We start from the raw sequence: 21,131 nt of genomic DNA on the forward strand, positions 1-21,131 counted from the left end.
TGTGTAGGAAGGTTTGATCTTTGAAATAACTTTAATGCTTTATAAGACATTGTTTCGCATCTTGCTTGTCCCCATTGTAATTAGAAGCTTGAATGAGCTAAAGTAATTTCGCTTCAGAAACTAAAATGTTAAATAAATAAATAATTATTCCTAGGTGGTAAGTAACCATGTTAGCTTAGCTGCATGTTATTGAGAACTTTATGTAGGATATTCTAAAGCCAAACCCAATCAGTTGCTACAGTTGGGTTTATTGGGTTTCCCATTAACAATCTCCCCATTGTTGGGTTTATACAATAATTCAAATAGAGTCTGAAGAAGGGTTTCGGCCCGAAACGTCGCCTATTTCCTTCGCTCCATATATGCTGCTGCACCCGCTGAGTTTCCCCAGCAATTTTGTGTACCTTCGATATTCCAGCATCTGCAGTTCCCTTTTGAACACAGTTGCTACAGTTTACTATTTCAGTTGAATGAACAATGTTCATCCACATTTATCATTGGGGATTTTTTATAAATGACTAATAATTCGGGGGGGGGAGGGGGGCCTGGTGTCACATGGAAGGGCTGGTCCCCAAACGCAATATTCCACCATTCACCCATTGCTCCCAACTGCGCAGGCGCGGCTAACAGGTTCCCGTTGTGACATAGAAGATGGAGACATTACTGTGCAAGCTAAGTGCAGACCCGTTGGGTCTGCTCCCCAACGCAAGATTCCACCACTCACCCGTTCCCCCAACGCAAGCCGTTCCCCCAACGTAATATTGCACCACTCGCGCATAGCCCCCAACTGTGCTAACCAGATTGAGAGAGAGAGAGAGAGAGAGAGACAGACACACACACACACACACACACACACACACACACACACACACACACACACACACACACACACACACACACACACACACACACACACACACGTCCCACACACACACACGTCCCACACACACACACGTCCCACACACACACACGCCCCACACACACACACACAGCCCCACACACACACACACACACACAGCCACAGAGAGAGTTTTAGTTATAGATAGATAGATAGAAAGATGAACCTTAGATGTTTGAATTATTTGGGATAATGCTTTTTAATTGCAATCAATACTCCGTATCTGCTGAATTCATGGTTCTTTGCATTCACAATGCCATTGAAATCTCCTGCTGTAACTCCCACACTGAAATAATTCAAATAGACTCAACAGATTTACTTGATTCCACAAATTGCAAGTCTTAGCATTCAGAGACAATAGTTATACAGGGCTCTAAATTAACGGTTGCCCGGGTGCCACAGACCACTCAAAATGCCGCCGGGCAACCAAAACGGCGAGTCATTTTGCCCGGCTTGGCAACTTGGTTTATACCGAAGATAGACACAAAAAACTGGAGTAACTCCGTGGGTCCGGCCGCTGCTGCCACTCCGCCAACGGCGCTTCCAAAACAGACCATTGGAGGAGGGAGGTGTCGGTCAGAGGCGGAAGTAGAGTAGGAGGGAGGGGAGGCTGAGGATAGAGCGCGGTGATTGGAGGAGGGAGACGAGCCAAAACACTCTCGGCAGATCTGCACCGCAGCCAGGATTGATCCCGCTCTCCGGTGCTGCAATCGCTGCCGAACCGCTACTGGACCATCCCCGTCCCCGCCCGAGAGCCCCCACCCCCGGGGGTGGCCAGAGGCGTCGGGAGTCAGACGGGCGCGGCGCCCCCAGCCAGCACAGAGAAGCAGCGTTAAACCCAGCTCACTCTGCCTATCCCGCCAGGTTAACCAACAGCCTGTCTGGATTGAGACAGGGCTGTAGGCGAGACAGGCAGTTCAGCTGCATTTAGCGCTGGATTGAGCTGAAATTAACGTTCACAGAAGCCTCGCGAGTGTGTGTGAGTGTGCGCATGCGCGTGCGGCCGCCAAGACATTCTGTCCGCGGTCCCCTCCACGGACCCGGTCCGCGCTGGCCTTCCTTCCCACCTCCTCTGCCCCTTCCTCTCTCTCTCTCTCTCTCTCTCTCTCTTGTACGCCCCCTCCACTCCCCTTATCCTGAGACCCCTCCTCTCCATCCCGCACTGATCCCCATTCCCCCCCCCCATCTATTCATCCTGCACTGATCTCCCTAGCCACCTCGCATTGATTCTCCTGCCACTCCCCATCAATCCTACACTGGCCCCCCAATTCATCCTGTACTGACCCCCCTTCCCATCCATCCTGCACTGCTCCCCCCCATCCATCCTGCACAGATCCCCCCCATTCAACCCCACTGACATCCCCCGCGCTCTCCCCTCACAATTTTACCTACTCCAACCAACACGCACTAATTCCCCTGCCTCAATCCATCCAATCCTCACCGATTGCCTTCTCAAGCCCCCCCCCCCCATCTATCCATCCTGCACTGATTCATACACTCCCCCTCCCGACCCTATTGTCTTCAGAGCTAACATTGCATTCCGTTATCAAACATAGTCAATCAAATATGTTTTAATTCCCGATGTTGTTATTTGTTTTAATCCATAAAGATGGATTAATTAAATTGTGAACACGTGAAACATTAAAACCGCTGTGTTCGATTGTCACTGACACGTTATTACAGAATTCATTTTAATGGCAAATCAATGCTCTTAATATGGAGTATCAGTACTGTAGTTATTTAATGAGCAACATTCACAACTATACGTTGGATTTATCCAGGTTTTACTTCTACAGTCAGTCATATACATTACAAATTTAGTCAGGAGATATTTCAGTTGAAATTTTAACATTCTGAAGTGGGAATGATGGAAAAAGCGTTTATCAACAATTTTTTTTTTAAATTGTGCTTACAAACTGGGTATCTTCATTGCCACATACATCTAATCTGAATATCCGGTAATGTGGCGTCTTGACACCTTTAAATATATTACCAAACATTTACTGCATTTATGTCCTTTGGCCATCTCTTGTTAGTTAGTGTAATGTTTAACCTGTCAGATGGTTATAGTCAGTTTTAACAGCTATTATCATAAAATGCCTTTAGAAAATTCCTTGCAACCTGTATATTTTGTTGTGGATAAATTATGTGGGAAGCGAAAGTGTTTCTGTACCAATAGTAATAACGACCCATGCTATGGCCATGTCATGATAATTTTCGGTCGTTCACAGAAAACATGCTTGCATCAATCTGTAGTGTGCATGGTTAAGCATATATGTTATCAAGGTCCAGGATTTATTGACACAGGTTGATCATACGCTGAATAATCCAACCACATTTTTGTTTAGAAGTGGAAAGAAATAATAAAAATTGCATTAATTGCAATGTGTAAAAAGAGTTGAGATACCGTATTATAATTTTGCTGCATGGCATTGTGGTATATATCATGTCTTGATTGGTGAATATGTTTAGTTTGTGACTTTATTGGAAGCAGAAATAATATGTGAATGCTTCATTGATCATAATTCCGACTGGTAACTACGCACTTTGTCCAAGCACGTGTCATGCAAGCCATCTTAAATGACCACCTAAAATGTCATTTGGCAACCTAAAAAGTTGCCACGGTTGCCCGGCTGGCAACAGGGAAAAAAAGTTAAGCGAGAGCCCTGTTATAGTTTGAAGCCTAAGACGAGATCTCAGCATTTGATCTAGAATGTTCCTCGGTTTAAGATGTGGGCAGTGCTATACTGTTGATGGTTTCATCTTTCAATGTGAAATCAAACTAAGTCCCCATCTGCTTTTTATATTAATGTAAAAAATGATTTTAATCGAAGAACAATAGAATTCTCCCGTTTCTTGGCCTTTGCATATCCCACAATCAACATTACGCAAAGAGCTTTTATAGTCGTCATATCATTGTTGCTTTTTTGTATATAGGTTTCTACATAACCCTACGTTGGAAGGCTGTTTATTTAATTTGCTATTAAGTGATTGGAGACTTCCTAAGATCATGAAATCGCACTGTATCAGACAATTTTTCTGTCACTGAACAGAAATAAAAGAGATGGATATCGTGTTCATTTTCCATCTATTTACAGTCTCCTGCTTTGCTGCTTATGTTACTGGCTGATTCACTCTTTTGCCTTCCGAGAGATCAAATGTTTAATTAATTTCACAATATCAAGAGGAGAAAGAAAAATGCATTCAGAGAATTGAAAAAGTTTTCTTTAAAAAAAAAAGTCAAATTTTTCATGATGAAAGTGTACAATTTTCCATATTGTTTTATTTCCGTTACAGCTTAAGCGGAAGACAGCAGAACTAACGCGGGCTTGTCAAAAGCAATACCAGCTGGAGCAAGAATTAGCATTTTACAAGATTGATGCCAAGTTTGAACCGCTGCATCACGTCCCAACTGAAGTAATATGTCACCTTTAGTTTGGAGGCTAATTAACCAGTCAAAAATAAAATATCCAGATCAGTTTTAATAATAAAAGGAATCCCAAGGCGATGGCATACATTGGTGAATGCACAAACAGTGCATGGCACAATGGAACAAATGTAAAACATGGAAGAGCTGTCAATTTTGATAAGACACTTTTACTTCTGTTCCATTATATCCTTTAATTCTTACCATAAAGTAGATTAAATGCCTCATAGTAACTTATTAGAATTCTGGAATCAAATCTGTCCACCTATTCAATTGCAGAATGCTGTACAACATGGAAATCATGAAGGTAGAACAGATTTTCCGAGCAATGAGATTTTAGTATCTTTGCAAATGCTTTGCTTTTCGGTGTACTTTTCTGTTAAGATTTACACATTTTCCAATGGTTCATCTTATTTTTGGTACATAGTACAAATTGTACTGGGTTGGACTGGAATTAATGGCTCCAGTCAGTGCAACCAACTATTTCCAGCAATTGAAGTTGCATTAAGTCTTTACTTCCACACATGCACTGGTCAATTTAGAAGTTTGAGACCTTTTGAATAACAGAAGAATTCAAGGTGCTGGAGTTTCTGATCTTACACCAGGATAGATCAGGCATGTGATTAGAGAGCCGTTTAGTATAGAATGCAAGGAAAAGAGGAAGGTGATTTTTTTTTTAGTTTACTAATTTAGCATTATATTTTTTTTAATCTTGATTTAATTAATAACTATGAATATGTTTTGATTTTAAATGTCCTCAAATGTCAGAAACATATTTAAAATAATTATCATAAAACAGACACCACCCATCTTTGACTGCCAGCAACATGCTTGGCCCAAGCAGTATGCCACCTCAGATATCAACATCTGACCCGAGGTTAGATTGGCCTTTTCAAATGGCAACGGTAGTTTTATTGCAGGCAAGTGCCATCAGGAATCTGACTTTCATTTTTCTGTTCCTATTCATAAACTTTGTGTTCTTTCAGGATTTCATTTATTGTCATCTAGTTTTCAACTGAAAAACATCAGTCTTCCTTTTCTAAATCTCACCATCTCCATCGCAGGCAGACTACTGACCGACTTTTACTACAAACCCATTGGCTCCCATAGCTATCTTAACTACACTTCTTTCCACCCTGCTTCCTGTAAGGACTCTATCCCCTACTCCCAATTCCTCCGTCCAGGGCGCATCTGCGCCCAAGATGAGGTGTTTCATACCAGGGAATCTGAGATGTCCTCATTCTTTAGGGAACGGGGGTTCCCCTCTTCTATTATAGATGAAGCTCCCACCAGGGTCTCCTCTATATCCCACAGCTCTGCTCTTACTCCCCATCCCCCCCACTCGTAACAAGGACGGAGTCCCCCTTGTCCTTACCTTCCACCCCATCAGCCGTTGCATACAACATATAATCCTCCGAAGTTTTCACCACTTCCAACGGGATCCTACCACTGGCCACATCTACCCATCTCCTCCCCTTTCTGCTCTTGCAGCCGGCAGGCAGGCGGCAGTTCCCTCCGTACATCCCTGGTCAATTTGTCCCTTCCTACCCAAACCACCCCTCCCCGGGTACTTTCCCTTGCAACCGCAGGAAATGTTACACTTGCCGTTTTACCTCCCCACTCGACTCCATCCAAGGACCCAATCAGTATTCCCAGGTGAGGCAAAGGTTCACCTGCACCTCCTCCAACCTCATCTACTGCATCCGCTGTTCCAGGTGTCAACTTCTCTACATCAGCTAGACCCAGCACAGGCGCGGCGATCGCTTCGCCCAACACCTCCGCTCAGTTTGTACTAACTTCCCCCTCCCATTCCCAATCTGACTCCTCTGTCCTGGGCCTCCTCCATTGCCAGAGTGAGGCCCAGCACAAATTGGAGGAACAGCACCTCCTATTCCGCTTTGGTAGTTTACACCCCAGTGGCATGAACATTGATTCTCTAATTTTAGATAGCCCTTGCTTTCTCTCTCCTTCCCCATCCCCTTCCCAGTTCTCCCACAAAGCCTACTGTCTCCGCCTCTTCCTTTCTTTTTCCCACCCCCTCCAACATCAGTCTGAAGAAGGGTCTCAACCCAAAACATCACCTATTCCTTCTCTCCATAGATGCTGCCTCACCCACTGAGTTTCTCCAGCATTTTTTGTCTACCTTTGATTTTTCCAGCATCTGCAGTTCTTTCTTAAACAATCTTAAATCTAATAATCTGTATTAACTTGGAATTCCATATACATAGTACAGCACAGATACAGGCCCTTAGGTCCACACTGCCTGTGCCAAACATGATACATATCTGCCTGTACTAATTTGTGCCCCTCCACTGCCTAATCAGCCACGTGCCTATCCAGAAGTCTCTTACTTGTCATTATCATATCTGCCTCCACGATCACGCTCAGCAGTGTTCCAGGCACTTGCCACCCCATGTGTAAAAAAAAACCTTGCCCCACACATGTCCTTTAAACTTTGCCTCTCTCACCTTAAAGTTATGCCTTTAGCATCTGATATTTTCATCTGGGAAAAGGTTTAGACTGTCTACTGTATCTGTGCCTCTCATTTTATATACTTTTTATCTATCCCATCAACCTCCGGCATTTCAGAAAAAGCAATCCAAGTCTGTTCAATCTCTCCCTGTAGCTAATGCCCCCTAATCCAGACATCATTCTAGTAAACTTCATCTGTACCCTTTCTAAAGCTTCCACATCCTTCCTGCAATGGACAACCAGACTGCAGACCGTAATCTAAATGTGGCCTAGCCAATTACCTATAAAGCTGCAACATGTCTTCCTGACTCTTATGCTCAATGCCCTGACCAATGAAGGCAAGTATATCATATGCCTTCTTTACCACTCTATCTACATGTGTTTGCCTCTTTTCATCTTCTTCTTGCGTATGGCGTGCACAGCCTAAAGTTGTAAGAAAACTTGTTCTGTTTGATCTTCTGTTTGTGCACGCCAGGTTGATTGCATTTGTCGAAACAGGGTGGACCACACGAAGGTTGCAATCTCCCACCCCGCCTCTTTTCATAAGACGTGGGAACGGAGTTCGACTGAGCAGCTCATCGAGCCTACGCCGCCATTTTATCATGATTGATTTATTTTACCCTCTCAACCCTATTCACCTGCCTTCTGCCTTTGATGTCCTTCCTATTCAGGGAGTTATAGACTTAGGCCCCATGATCCCTCTGTACATCAGTGTTATTGATCATGCCAATAATTGTGTATATATTCAATAATTCCCCATACATTCAACCTCCGAAAGTGCAACACCTGTTGCTCGTATTAAAAATGTTTTTTATTAATTGAACCATTTTACAGAATTTTGATGTGGATGATATTCCAAATGAGAGTCCTTACATTGGGAAGGCCATGTACAAGAGAAACCAATACATCCAAGAAGCACATATCCTTGCCCCTGAGCAGCATGGAAACATTGGAAAAATTCAATTTGATGTCGATGATGAACAAAAGAATGAATTAAGAGTAAAACTTAATCAGGCACTGGATGCCCAGCTGGAAGACAAGGAAAAGAAAATTCTGAAAGGTAGAACCATTGAGATGTTCTTAAACAATTTATAGCTTCTAAACATCTTCGATCATTAATGCAATGACATTTTAAATTAAAAACTAGAATCTGTTTTGATCACAGATCTGGCTAGTTTTAAACTGACTAGTTTGATTGGAAGCATTCATAATTGGTTTTGGAGAACTTGGTTAAAAGTAAATATGGTAGTAATGTAGACCTTTGGCACGCTGGTCTTCAGTCAGGGAATTGAATGCAGTAGTTGGAACTATATGTTACTATTGTGCGACATGTTAGTGAGGCCGCATTTGGAGTATTGTGTTCAGTTTTGGTCACTCTGCTATGAGAAAAATTCTATGAAGCTGGAAAGAATGCAGAGAATGTTCACAAGAATGTTGTCAGGACTTTAAAGCCCAGACGAGAGGGAGAGGTTTGGCATGTCAGGATTAAGAGGTGATCTTGTAGAGATGTATCAAATCATCAGGGAAATGGGTAAGGTGAATGCACAGCCTCTTATTTACCAGTGTAGGAGAATTAAGAACTAGTGTATATACATGAGATGGGGCAAGATTTAATAGGAATCTTTTTCACACAAAAGCTGCTGAGCATATGGAATGAACTGCCAGTTACAGTTATTGAGGCAAGCACAATAACAACATATAAAAGACATAAAAGTCCATGGGTAAGAGAGGTTTAGAGAGATATGGGTCAAGCACAGGCAAATGCAACTAGCTTGGATGGAGCATTTTGGTCGGCGTGGATGAGTTGGGCCAAGAGGCTTGTTTCCATGCTGCATTGCTCTGTGATTCAAAGTAAGCAATATTTTCCATTGCAAATTGCTGTCATTTGATTTTTTTGGGCAAATTTTCTTTGGAATGACCTAATAGGTTGAGGTCTGAATCATGCTCTGTTTGATGCTGCTAATCATCAGTGTCCACTATCTTGTCAGAAATTGAGACTAGCTGCTTAAATGAGGTTGCACCATTGGAACCCTTAAGAAAATTTGAAGTCCTTTTTAATTTCTTTAAACTTGCATAAAGTTTAAAAACTTCTGTTAGAATTTTGAAAAACAAAAATTTGCCTCAAAATAAAGCGGTTTGAAGCAATGCAATGTGACAACTTCCACTTATTTTTTTCAAATCTTTCATTTTTAATATGAAGCAGTCAACATCAGTGCGGTGACCTATTTATGGTGATGTTTTGAAGGAATGCCAAAATCAAATAAAAAGTGTAACCAGATCTTCATCTATATTACTAAAAGTCTAAAAGACCGGTTTTGGCCATCTGTACTGCGATTTCCGAGAGAACGCCGCCACCTACTGCTGTCATTTTTGGCCACCTTGCTCAGAGCCCCCCTCTGCCGCATGTGTGCCGAGGATTTTTCCCGTCGATTAAAAATGACAGAGATATTAATGTTTTTACAAAATTCCCCATTCTCTCTGCTGCCCCCGCTGGCGGCAGGGGGGAGGAATTATAAAACCGGGAAGTGGTGTGCCACACAGTCTCTTCAAGATGGAGGAAGGCAGAGGGTCACGTTTCTCTGAGCTGTGAATAACACTGAACACATGTTGCAAAAAAGCTTGCAAAAAAGTGTCTATTGGTTCTAAAGCTTGCAAAAAAATGTCTCTATTGGTTCTTAATCTTGCAAAAAAATGTCTCTTGGTTCTAAAGCTTGCAAAAAAAATGTCTATTGGTTCTAAAGCTTGCAAAAAAAAGTCTATTGGTTCTAAAGCTTGCAAAAATATGTCTATTTGTTCTAAATCTGGCAAAAAATATGTCTATTGGTTCTAAAGCTTGCAAAAAAAATGTATTGGTTCTAAAGCTTGCAAAAAAATGTCTATTGGTTCTAAAGCTTGCAAAAAATGTCTATTGGTTCTAAAGCTTGCAAAAAGTGTCTCTATTGCTTCTAAAGCTTGCAAAAAGTGTCTATTGCTTCTGAAGCTTGCAAAAAATGTCTATTGCTTCTAAAGCTTGCTAAACAATGTCTATTGGTTCTAAAGCTTGCAAAAAAATGTCTATTGGTTCTAAAGCTTGCAAAAAATGTCTATTGGTTCTAAAGCTTGCAAAAAAATGTCTATTGGTTCCAAAGCTTGCAAAAAAATGTCTATTGGTTCTAAAGCTTGCAACAACAAAAAAGACTATTGGTTCTAAAGCTTGCAAAAAAATGTCTATTGGTTCTAAAGCTTGCAAAAAAATGTCTATTGGTTCTAAAGCTTGCAACAAGTGTCTCTATTGGTTCTAAAGCTTGCAAAAAAAATGTCTATTGGTTCTAAAATGGTTCATACTAGCGCTCTAGAAAGCGCCCCTCCCCCCCTCCCCTGGTTGGCTTGGCTTGGGTGTGTCTTGAAATTGAAAGGCACTACTTACTGCAAATGGTGGCATGAAGTTGAAAGGCACTACTTACTGCAAATGGTGGCTTGGGAGCTTTGGCTTGAAGTTGAAAGGCACTACTTACTGCAAATGGTGGCTTGGTTGCTTTGGCTTGAAGTTGAAAGGCACTACTTACTGCAAATGGTGGCTTGGGTGTGGCTTGAAGTTGAAAGACACCATTTACTGCAAATGGTGGCATGAAGTTGAAAGGCACTACTTACTGCAAATGGTGGATTGGTTGCTTTGGCTTGAAGTTGAAAGGCACTAATACTGCAAATGGTGGCTTGGGAGCTTTGACTTGAAGTTGAAAGGCACTACTTCCTGCAAATGATGGCTTGGGTGCAATGGCTTGAAGTTGAAAGGCACTACTTACTGCAAATTGTGGCTTGAGTTGAAAGGCACTACTTACTGCAAATTGTAGCTTGGGTGCTTTGGCATTAAGTTGAAAGGCACTGCAAATGGTGGCATGAAGTTGAAAGGCACTAACTGCAAATGGTGGCATGAGGTTGACAGGCACTACTTCAAATGGTAGCTTGAGTGCATTGGCTTGAAGTTGAAAGGCACTATTTACTGCTAATGGTGGCTTGGTTGCTTTGACTTGAAGTTGAAAGGCACCTCTTACTGCTAATGGTGGCTTGGGTGTGGCTTGGGTGTGGTTTGAAGTTGAAAGCCACTACTTACTGCAAATGGTGGCGTGGGTGCATTGGCTTGAAGTTGAAAGGCACCACTTACTGCAAATGGTGGCATGAAGTTGAAATGCACTACTTACTGCAAATGGTGGCTTGGGTGCTTTGGCTTGAAGTTAAAAGGCACTACTGTAAATGCAAATGTACTTCCTGTTTGCACTGTATATTGATTTTAAATAAAACGCTACCACTTACGGCTGTGATTTTTGGCCATCTTACTCAGTCCCCCTCCGCTGAGCAGATGCAGAGAATTCTTCCCATCAATGAAAAATAAAAGTGTTATTAATTTTTTTTAAAATGTTGAGAATCTCTCTCCTGTCAATCACTCCATGAAAGCCACATCTTTTCTGGGGGGGGGGGAGGGGTTTTAAAACCCGGAAATGTGGGTGTGGCTCAGTCTCTGCAAGATGGAGGAGGGAGAGGTCACGACTCGCTGTCTTTAGTGGCTTTGCACCCTACTTCAAATGGTATGAAACTGCACTTGAATTTGGTGGCCTTGCACCCTGCTAGAAGTGGTAAGAAACTGCACTTGAATTTGGTGGCCTTATACCCTGCTTGAAATAGAATTTCAAGGATTAGCCGTGAGTCAACTACCAGCCCACCAGCCGTGAGTGAGTGAGTTGCCAGCACAACAGGCTTGATTGACAGACGCCAGCCCAAGAATCCATTTGGCGCACAATTTGCATACTAGCCCTCTGGAAACCAGTCCCTTCAGCCCACAACACCCATACTAACGCTCCAGAAAGCCCCCCCCCCCCCAACTGGCCACCAATATTAGAATTGGTGGAGAGGTGGAATATTGCGTTGGATAACCAGCCCTCCTGTGATGCTGGGACCCAACGGGTCCCACTTAGTGTAGTAAAGAGCTAAAATGTGTATTGTGGAAAGTTTTTTTCATATTATTAGATTTGAAAAGGTCAGCAAAACAGTATCAATAAACTGTTATTGGTAGATTATTGTGTTTAAAGTGTGACTTGTTTTAGCAAAAAAAAAATTGTAGCCCTGCTACTCAATGTTCAGATTAAAAACTTCACAATGTAATCTGATTATTGTTTGAACTAGGACCCTGAAAGCCGAAACACTAATGCTGCATAATCTTCACATGAACTGTACTAAACTTATTTTTTCCCATAGCTGAAGAGTCACTAAGACAACTGCAGGATGAAAAAGAAAAGACACAACAGCAAGTTTTGAGAACAGTTGAAGAACTAAAAAATCTGGAAGAGTTAACGGCACAAAAACAGGTCTGTATAGTTCAACAAAAAGTTAACGTTTTAGACCTACATATCTACAGTTAGAAATAATGTAATCAATTGTGCTTTTCCCACATTAACTAACTGGGTTGATAAGTACAACGCAAATTTATTTATTTATTGTTGGTCAAATGGGTCCGAAAATTTGCTTTTGAAGTAATCAAAGCATTTAAAGCACTTTTAGCTCTTGGTGTAATATTGTTCACAGTGGAATCACAGGTGGAAATGGCAATATGCTCTAAGCAATTGTGCAGGCTTGTTGAAAGTGAAGTGTTTCTCAACACGAAGGAAAGAAGTTGCATCCGAATAGACTTTTTGCTTTAATGTGCATCCTGGCAGAAACCTTGCTGATGGTTGCCTACCAAATCTTTTATTTGCGAATAACACAAGACACGGTGCTGAAGTAATTCAATGGGCCAGACAGCATCCCTGGAGAACGTGGATAGGTGATGTTTAGGGTCAGGGCCCTTTTCAGACCCTTGGGAATGATGAAAAAAAATTAAATGAAAGGTGTAATTTAAAATTTCTGGATTAATGCAAACATAAAGACAGTACGATGAAGATAATGAAAATCTATACAACATGATGGGAGAATATTAGGATTTCCATTCAGAATCGACCTAAAAAAAATTGCTTTTTCCTATTTAACAAAGATTTCGGAACTTGAGAAAGAGCAGCTACAACAGCAGTTAGCTGAGAAGCTCCAGCTTATTAACCATTTGCGGAAAGAGACTGAGAAAGTGGAGCAGCAGATGGAAAGACAATGGAAAGAGATGGAAAGAAAACAGCATGAGATTCTTGATCTTGAAAGGGACTTGAAGTCTGTTGATCCTAAAGATCCAAAACATGTGAGTAAAATTAAAATGAGATACAAGATGGGCATTTTGTTTCTTTTAATTGTGGATCAAGCTTCTTATTCCCCCTTTTTAGTGTTCATCAATGGGTGAACAACGTTGCAACATCTAATTGGATGTTTTTGGCTCCATTGAGTACGTACTATTAACTTAAGTCCATTTTTAACATGTGTTCATAGCTTCTTTATTTTGATAAATAATAAATATGAAGACCACATGATCTTATTTACATAATGTATAAACTCTAGCCTTCAAAGAGAAGTTCTTATTGAAAATCAGTGCCAAATGTAATTGGTCAGCTTTTGCTGCAAAAGATATGTGTAACGGGTGATTATCTTAATTACAAATTCCCCAGCATACTTTTAATGAAGAATGTCACGATGATGAATCAAAGCTACTTGTACTGCTCTTGTTTTAATTTTATGAAAATTATTTTCTTTCTAATTATCCTTTCATTTTTATCGTGCTTTTGTGTTGATTTGTATTTTTATGTTGACTGTTATTACATATCCCACACAAAATTAATTTTTATACTTAATACTAAGTACCCTTTTAATGATGTGATAATTGTGAAAATTACATTTTAAATGTGCATTATTAATGGGTGAAGGCCGTATATAAATCTCACCTCTTAGTTTCTTTTTTTTCTCCCCTTCCCCTTTCTTGCCCTATGACTGATGGCACAAGGGACTTCTTAACATCTTGTCCTGTGTATTTGATTCTAAATTCATCTTCCTTTTTCAAATCTTTCTCGTTATTTCTCAGTTCTTTAGTTTCCATATATATGAAGACACAGTAAAACTCAATTAATCCAGTGTCCGACCATTGGGAAATCCCGAGGGTTTGCCTTTGGGTTCAGGTGAAAGAAAGAAACGAGGCAAAGGGCAGGTGCAGCTATTTTAAATGGCATCTTTGATTACCCCGACCAAGTATGAATGGCATCTCCCTGTTCACTCACCTGGATCCCGCATGCACCATTCACTTAGCAGGCCCATGTTCTTGAGACCCGAAACGTCACCTATTCCTTTGCTCCTTAGATGCTGCCTCACCCGCTGAGTTTCTCCAGCATTTTTGTCTACCTTCGATTTTTCCAGCATCTGCAGTTCCTTCTTAAACAGTTTATTTTGTAATGTCATTATTATTCACACCTTCCCAGCCAAAAACTATACAATACAATCATAGGAATAGGCCACTCAGTTTCTTTAGCTTGCTCTGCCATTCAATAAATTTCGCATTCCATCACCCAACCGTGCCTTTTCACACCCTTGTTTCTCAAGAATATAACCACCGCTGCCTTGAAAATATTCAAACACACTGAAACACTCTTCCTCAAAGAACGGTGGAAGAAAGACTCGCAACACGCAAATTAAAAAAATTGCCTTCTCATCGTCCCTGTTTTGAATGGGCAATCGCTTAAATGGTGATTTCTAGTTATAGATTCTCTCATAAAGGGAACCATCCTCGCTACATGCGCCCTGTCAAGACCACTCAAGATCTTGATTTTCTATCAAATTTCCTCTCGCTCTGCTAAACTCCAGATACAAGCATACCCAGTCAAAAATTTCCTCATAAGCCGACCTGCCTATGTCAGGTTTTAGTCCAGCAAACTTCCCTGATCTGCTAAAAATGCACTGATATATCTTCTTAAATAAGGAGACCAATACTGTACACATTACTCCAGCTGTAGTCTTCTTAGGTCCCTATTTAACCTCAATATGTTTGTATTAAATTCCTGTACCAAAAGTGGAAGTGTAGAAAAAAAACTGCTTTCTATAAACCTGCATAACCAGAACTGTTCAGAGCAATTTGGCATTCCTTATTAGTTCTTATACCAATACGCTTGTCATTTATGAATCATGTATTAGGGTATCTGCATCCTTTGCATCTCAGAGCTCTGCAGACTCTCGTCATTGGAATTTAAGTAAAACTAGTAAGTGTGGGAAGGCATATCGGAAGCTCTCTTGCAAATCTATCACGTTATTTATATTTGGCTGAAAGTTGACATTTCTGTACTCTTTATGAATTTGTGTTTTGATATAAGGCTATCTTTTAATCTTGTGTGAATGTTACAACCTTTATAAAGTTGCTCCATACATTTTATGAAGTTGCTGTGGAAAAAGCTTTGGTAATTTGAAATGTATTTTTGACAGGATTTTGTATACATGCAGGTTTAAACATCAGAAATTGGATTAATAAAAGCGGGGTTTATAATATAAAAGAATTAATGAAATGAGGCTACATAGGTGGATGTGAAAAATAAGAAGGGGATGCTCGTTTTAATGCAATTGTACCACAGCTTCTCAACAGTCAACAGGTGATGGAGGAGGAAATATGTAATGGAGATGACAGATGGCTGCAATTGGGTGGTGATGGAGTCATAGAGTGATACAGTGTGGAAACGGGCCCTTTGGCCCAACTCGCCCACACCGGCCAACAATGTCCCAGCTACACTAGTTCCACTTACCTGCTCTTGGTCCATATCCCTCGAAACCTGTCCTATCTATGTACCCGTCTAACTGTTTCTTAAACGATTTGATAGTCCCAGCCTCAACTACCTCCTCTGGCAGTTTGTTCCATACACCCACCACCTTTGTGTAAAAAATTACCCCTCGGATTCCTATTAAATCTTTTCCCCTTCACCTTGAACCTATGTCCTCTGGTCCTTGATTCCCCTACACTGGGCAAAAGACATCCACCCGATCTATTCCTCTCATGATTTTGTATACCTCTATAAGATCTCCCCTCATCCTCCTTCACCCAATGGAATAGAGACCCAACCTACTCAACCACTCACTATAGCTCACACCCTCTAGTCTTGGCAACATCCCGTTAATCTTTTCTGAACCCTTTCAAGCTTGACAATATCTTTCCTTTAACATGGTACCCCGAACTGAACACAAAATTCTAAAAATCAGTCTCACCAACGTCTTGTACAACTGCAACATGACCTCCTAACTTCTATACTCAATACTCTAACTGATGAAGGCCAAAGTGCCAAAAGCCTTTTTGACCACCTTATCTATCTGTGACTCGACTGTCAAGGAACCATGCACCTCTACTCCTAGATCCCTCTGCTCTACAACACTACCCAGAGGTCTACAATTTCCTCTTTTAGTTTATTCCGTAGTTCCCGAAACTCCTCCAGGGATGCACTTGATCCCAGCTGCCTATACATGCCCCATGCATCCTTTTTATTTTGAACTAATGTCTCAATTTCCATCGTCAGCCAAGCTTCCTTACGTTTGTCCTCTTTGTCCTCTAACGGGGACGTACACATCCTGAGCGTTCTTCAGTACACTTTTAAAAACATCTCACTTGGCCGATGTTCCTTTCCCCTCTAATAACATGCTCCAGTCAACTTGAGCGAGACCTTCTCTCATACCCTCAAAGTTGGCCTTACCCCAGTTGAGCATTGTGACAAGTGGACCCACCCCGTCCTTATCCATAACTATCTTAAACCTAATCAAACTGTGGTCACTGGTCCCAAAAGGCTCCTCCACACACACTTCATTAACTTGTCTTTCCCAATGCTAAATCCAGCGTTGCCCTCTCGCGTGTGGGGGCCTCCACATACTGCTAAAGAAAACTCTCCTGAACACTTTTGAGGAATTGCACCCCATTTAAATCCTTCAAGCTATGATTTTCCCAGTCTATATTGGGAAAGTTAAAATCCCCTACTACAACAATCTTATTTAAGCTGCAGCTGTCTGCAATCTCACGGCACATTTGTTCTTGTAATTCCTGTTGACTATTTGAGGGTCTGTAGAACACCCCCAATAAGGTGATCATCCTTTTCTTGTTTCTCTGCTCCACCCATATAGCCTCACTTGACGAACCGTCCATGATGTCACCTCTGAACACAGCCGTGACATCCTCCTTAACCAACAATGTGACCCTCCTCCTCTTTTTCCCTCACCCCTGTCTCTCCTGAAGCTCCTGTACCCCGGAACATTGAGCTGCCAGTCGTGCCCCTCCTTTAACCAGGTTTCAGTCATGGCTGCAACGTCCCAGTCGCTCGTACCTATCCGTGGCCTGAGCTCATCTGCCTTACCCGTCGGGCCCCTTGCATTAAAATACGTGCAGTTTAAACCAACCCTCCTTCCTCACACTCTGCCTTTCACCTGCCTTTTCTGTCTACTAACCTTTCCCACACCACCCTCCATACCAACTTCTAGCCTCTCTCATGCCTCTGTCCTGCACGAGATCCCACCCCCCCCTGCCAATCTAGTTTAAAGCCTCCCATGTAGCATTAGGAAACCTTCCTGCTAGGTGATAGTGGAGGATTTTAAGTTTTAAGAGAATCCAAAGAAGGCATATGAGAATGATCCCAGGGATGATTGGATTAACGTATGCAGAGTGTTTGATGGCTCTGGGCCTGTACTTGCTGGAATTTAAAAGGATGAGAGTGGACCTCATTAAAACTTACCAAATAACAAATGGATAGAGTGGAAGGAGAGAGGATGATTTGTCGAGGGGTCGGCAACCTATGGATCCGGCACGTAACCCAAAATCATGCGGCCACAGGCGTTTTTTTTTTTCAATTCGTTTTCGCGACCTGGGAACTGCAGCCTGTCCCGGGACTCGCAGTCGACATGGGAACTGTAGCCAGACCCGGGGCTCGCAGGCGACCTGGGAACTACAGACAGTCCCGGGGCTTGCAGGCAGCCTGGGAACTGTAGCCAGACCCGGGGCAGGCGACTTGGGAACTGCAGACAGTCCCGGGACTCGCAATCGCCATGGGAACTGTAGCCAGACCTGGGGCTTGCAGGTGACCTGGGAAATGCAGCTAGTCCCGTGGACGCGAGGGATTTGGGAATTGCCGAAAACTAATTGAAAAACACATGAAAACTAATGCGAAAAACAACACCAAGTTTCACACTAGTTAGTATATATTATTACTAATTTATGTATTATTGGTATGTATTATTACTAATTATTTATTTAGTTAGTATGTATTATTATTAACTCCATTTATTAACTATGGTGATAGATGTAGCGCACCATTCGCTCACAGACATGGGTCCCGGCCCCTATGCAGAACAAGGTTGCCGACACCTGGTCTAGAGCAAGAGCGCACAGCCCCAGAATTAAAGGACGTACCGGTAGAATGGAGAAGAGTTAGTTGGTGAATCTGTCTAATTCATTACTACATGTGGCTGTGGAGGCCAAGACATTGGAGGGTAGCTAATGTTATCCCACTTTTTAAGAAAGGCAGGAGAGCGAAAACGTAATTATAGAGCAGTTAGCCTGATAACGGTGGTGGGGAAGATGTTGAATTATAAAAGATGAAATCTCGGCACATTTGGATAGCAGTAGCAGGATCGGTCCGAGTCAGCATGGATTTACGAAGCGGAAATCATGCTTTACTAATCTACTGGAATTTTTTGAGGTTGTAATTAGGAAAATTGACAAAGGAGAACCAGTAGATGTAGTGTACCTGGACTTTCAGAAAGCATTTGATAAAGCCCCACGTAGGAGATTCCTGGGAAAAATTAGAGCACATGGTATTGGGGGTAGGGTGCTGACATGGATAGAAAGTTGGTTGGCAGACAGGAAACAGAGTAGGGATTAACAGGCCCCTTTCAGAATGGCAGGCAGTGACTAGTGGGGTACCGCAAGGCTCGGTGTTGGGATCGCAGCTAATTACAATATACATTCATGGCTTAGATGAAGGGATTAAAAGTAACATTAGCAAATTTGCAGATAACACAAAGCTGGGTGGCAGTGTGAACTGTGAAGAGGATGCTATGAGGATGCAGGGTGACTTGGACAGGTTGGGTGAGTGGGCAGATGCAGTTCAATGTTGATAAATGTGAGGTTCTCCACTTTGGTGGCAAAAACAGGAAGGTAGATTATTTGAATCATAGAATCATAGAAAGTAGGTGCGAGAGTAGACCACCAGGTCCGTCGAGCCCGCACCGCCATTCGCTCATGGCTGAACACTAAACAGACACACTTACCCACAAACAGTAGACACAAGACACAGAACACAAGACACTACCCTCCCCTTTATACCGCTATCACCCCTCTCCACCCCAAGAACCGCGTGATCTCCTGGGGGAGGCAAAAAAACGGATAAAAACCCAGGTCCAATTCGGGAAAAAAATCCGGGAAATTCCTCTCCGACCCCAATCCAGGCGATCGACACTTGTCCAGGAGATCACTCAGGTCTTACTATACTAACCATACCTAGGTCCATATCCCTGCCCTCTCCCCGTAGCCCCTTATCCCCTTGGCAGCTAAAAAACCATCTATTTTTGATTTAAATACATTTAACGTTTCTGCTTCCACTGCTCCCTGGGGCAGTGAATTCCACAAACTAACCACCCTCTGGGTGAAGAAGTTCTTCCTCATCTCAGTTTTAAAAGAGCCCCCCCTCACTCTGCAACTATGTCCCCTAGTTCTAGCCTCCCCGATCATTGGGAACATCCTCGGTGCATCCACCCGATCAAGGCCCCTCACGAATGGTGTCAGATTAGGAAAAGGGGAAGTACAACAAGACCTGGGTGTCCTTGTACATCAGTCACTGAAAGTAAGCTTGCAGGTACAGCAGACAGTGAAGAAAGTGAATGGCATGTTGGCCTTCATAACAAGAGGAGTTGAGTAAAGGAGCAAAGAGATCCTTCTGCAGTTGTACAGGGCCCTGGTGAGCTACACCTGGAATTTAGAAGGATGAGATGGAATCTTATAAAAACATATAAAATTATTAAGGGATTGGACATGCTAGATGCAGGAAACATGTTCCCAATGTTTAAGGGATTCCAGAACCAGAGGCCATAGTTTAAGAATAAGGGGTAAGCCTGTTAGAACTGAGATGAGGAAATACTTCTTCACACAGAGAGTTGTCAATTTGTGGAATTCTCTGCCTCAGAGAGCAGTGGAGGCCGATTCACTGGATGCTTTCAAAAGAGATTTAGATAGAGCTCTTGGGGCTAGTGGAATCAAGGGATATGGGGAGAAGGTAGGAACGGGGTACTGATTGTGGGTGATCAGCCATGATCACATTGAATAGCGGTGCTGCCTCGAATGGCCTACTCCCGCGCCTATTGCCTATGTATCTAACTGCACTAGGGTTGCCAACTTTCTCACTCCAAAATATGGGACATAGGTCAAAATAAGGGGAAAATTGCCAACGGCAATTCATTGACCGACTCGGCCGTGGCTAGGTGAATGATGAGTCGGCCCGGGTGCTGGACTGCACACGAAGCCCAGCCGGCGGGCCAGCTGGGGAGTTTTGGCCCGGGCCACGTGACATCACGTGCAAAGTCTGGCACCCCATCCAACTTATGACCCGATGATCGGCCATGAGAAGGAGGGGTGGTGGTGTCGGCGGTAAGCGAAGGTCCGAAGGTCGTACAGCTGGCCGGGCTGCCAACCAACGGGGCCACGGGCGAGGCACTGCTGCTGCACTCCATGGGCTGCACTATGTTGGGACTGGTGAAGCAGGGCCGGACGCGACGCTCCTACACGACAGTCCCCTCGACCTGAGTAGTAGCAGTCAAATACGGGACAAGGGCAGTCCCGTACAGGGCAAACCAATTTAGCCCAATATACGGGATGTCCCAGCTAATACGGGACAGTTGGCAACCCTAAACTGCATGCAGTACTTCAAATGCGGCCTAACCAAAGTCCTATGGAGCTGCATCATGACTTTCTGACTCTTATGCTCAATGCCCCTAACAATGAATGCAAGTATACCATACACCTTCTATACCACACTATCTACTCGTGCAGTTGTGAACTTGTACTCTAAGATCCCTCTGCATATCAATGCCGTAAAGTTGGGAGAAGGGGAAGTACAACAAACTCTGGGTGTCCTTGTTTATCAGTCACTGGAAGTAAGCATTCATTCAGGTACAGCAGGCAGTGAAGAAAGCAAATGGCATGTTGGCCTTCATAACAAGAGGAGTTGAGTAAAGGAGCAAAGAGGTCCTTCTGCAGTTGTACAGTGCCCTAGTGAGACCACACCTGTGCTGTTTTGGTCTCTCAATTTGAGGAAGGATATTCTTGCTATTGAGCGAGTGCAGCATAGGTTCACCAGGTTATGATGGCGGGACTGTCATATGTTGATAGAATGGAGAAGATGGGCTTGTATACTCTGAAATTTAGGATGAGATGGTATCTTATTGAAACAT

The 21,131-nt window shown here is 42.7% G+C and overlaps 1 protein-coding gene across 8 annotated transcripts in view; it reads left to right on the plus strand.

The window, feature by feature from the left end:
* cntrl (centriolin) overlaps positions 1-21,131 on the plus strand; it is a 176,114-nt gene that overhangs the window by 37,570 nt on the left and 117,413 nt on the right. For all 8 annotated transcript variants that reach the window (XM_033048986.1, XM_033048983.1, XM_033048989.1 and 5 more), the window contains 4 exons: positions 4,193-4,312; positions 7,629-7,854; positions 12,024-12,133; positions 12,796-12,990. In XM_033048986.1, the coding sequence (XP_032904877.1) occupies positions 4,193-4,312; positions 7,629-7,854; positions 12,024-12,133; positions 12,796-12,990 (651 nt within the window). The remainder of the gene's footprint in view (positions 1-4,192; positions 4,313-7,628; positions 7,855-12,023; positions 12,134-12,795; positions 12,991-21,131) is intronic.

Source organism: Amblyraja radiata, chromosome 32 (genome assembly GCF_010909765.2).
Source record: "Amblyraja radiata isolate CabotCenter1 chromosome 32, sAmbRad1.1.pri, whole genome shotgun sequence".
NCBI classification, from domain to species: Eukaryota; Metazoa; Chordata; class Chondrichthyes; order Rajiformes; family Rajidae; genus Amblyraja; species Amblyraja radiata.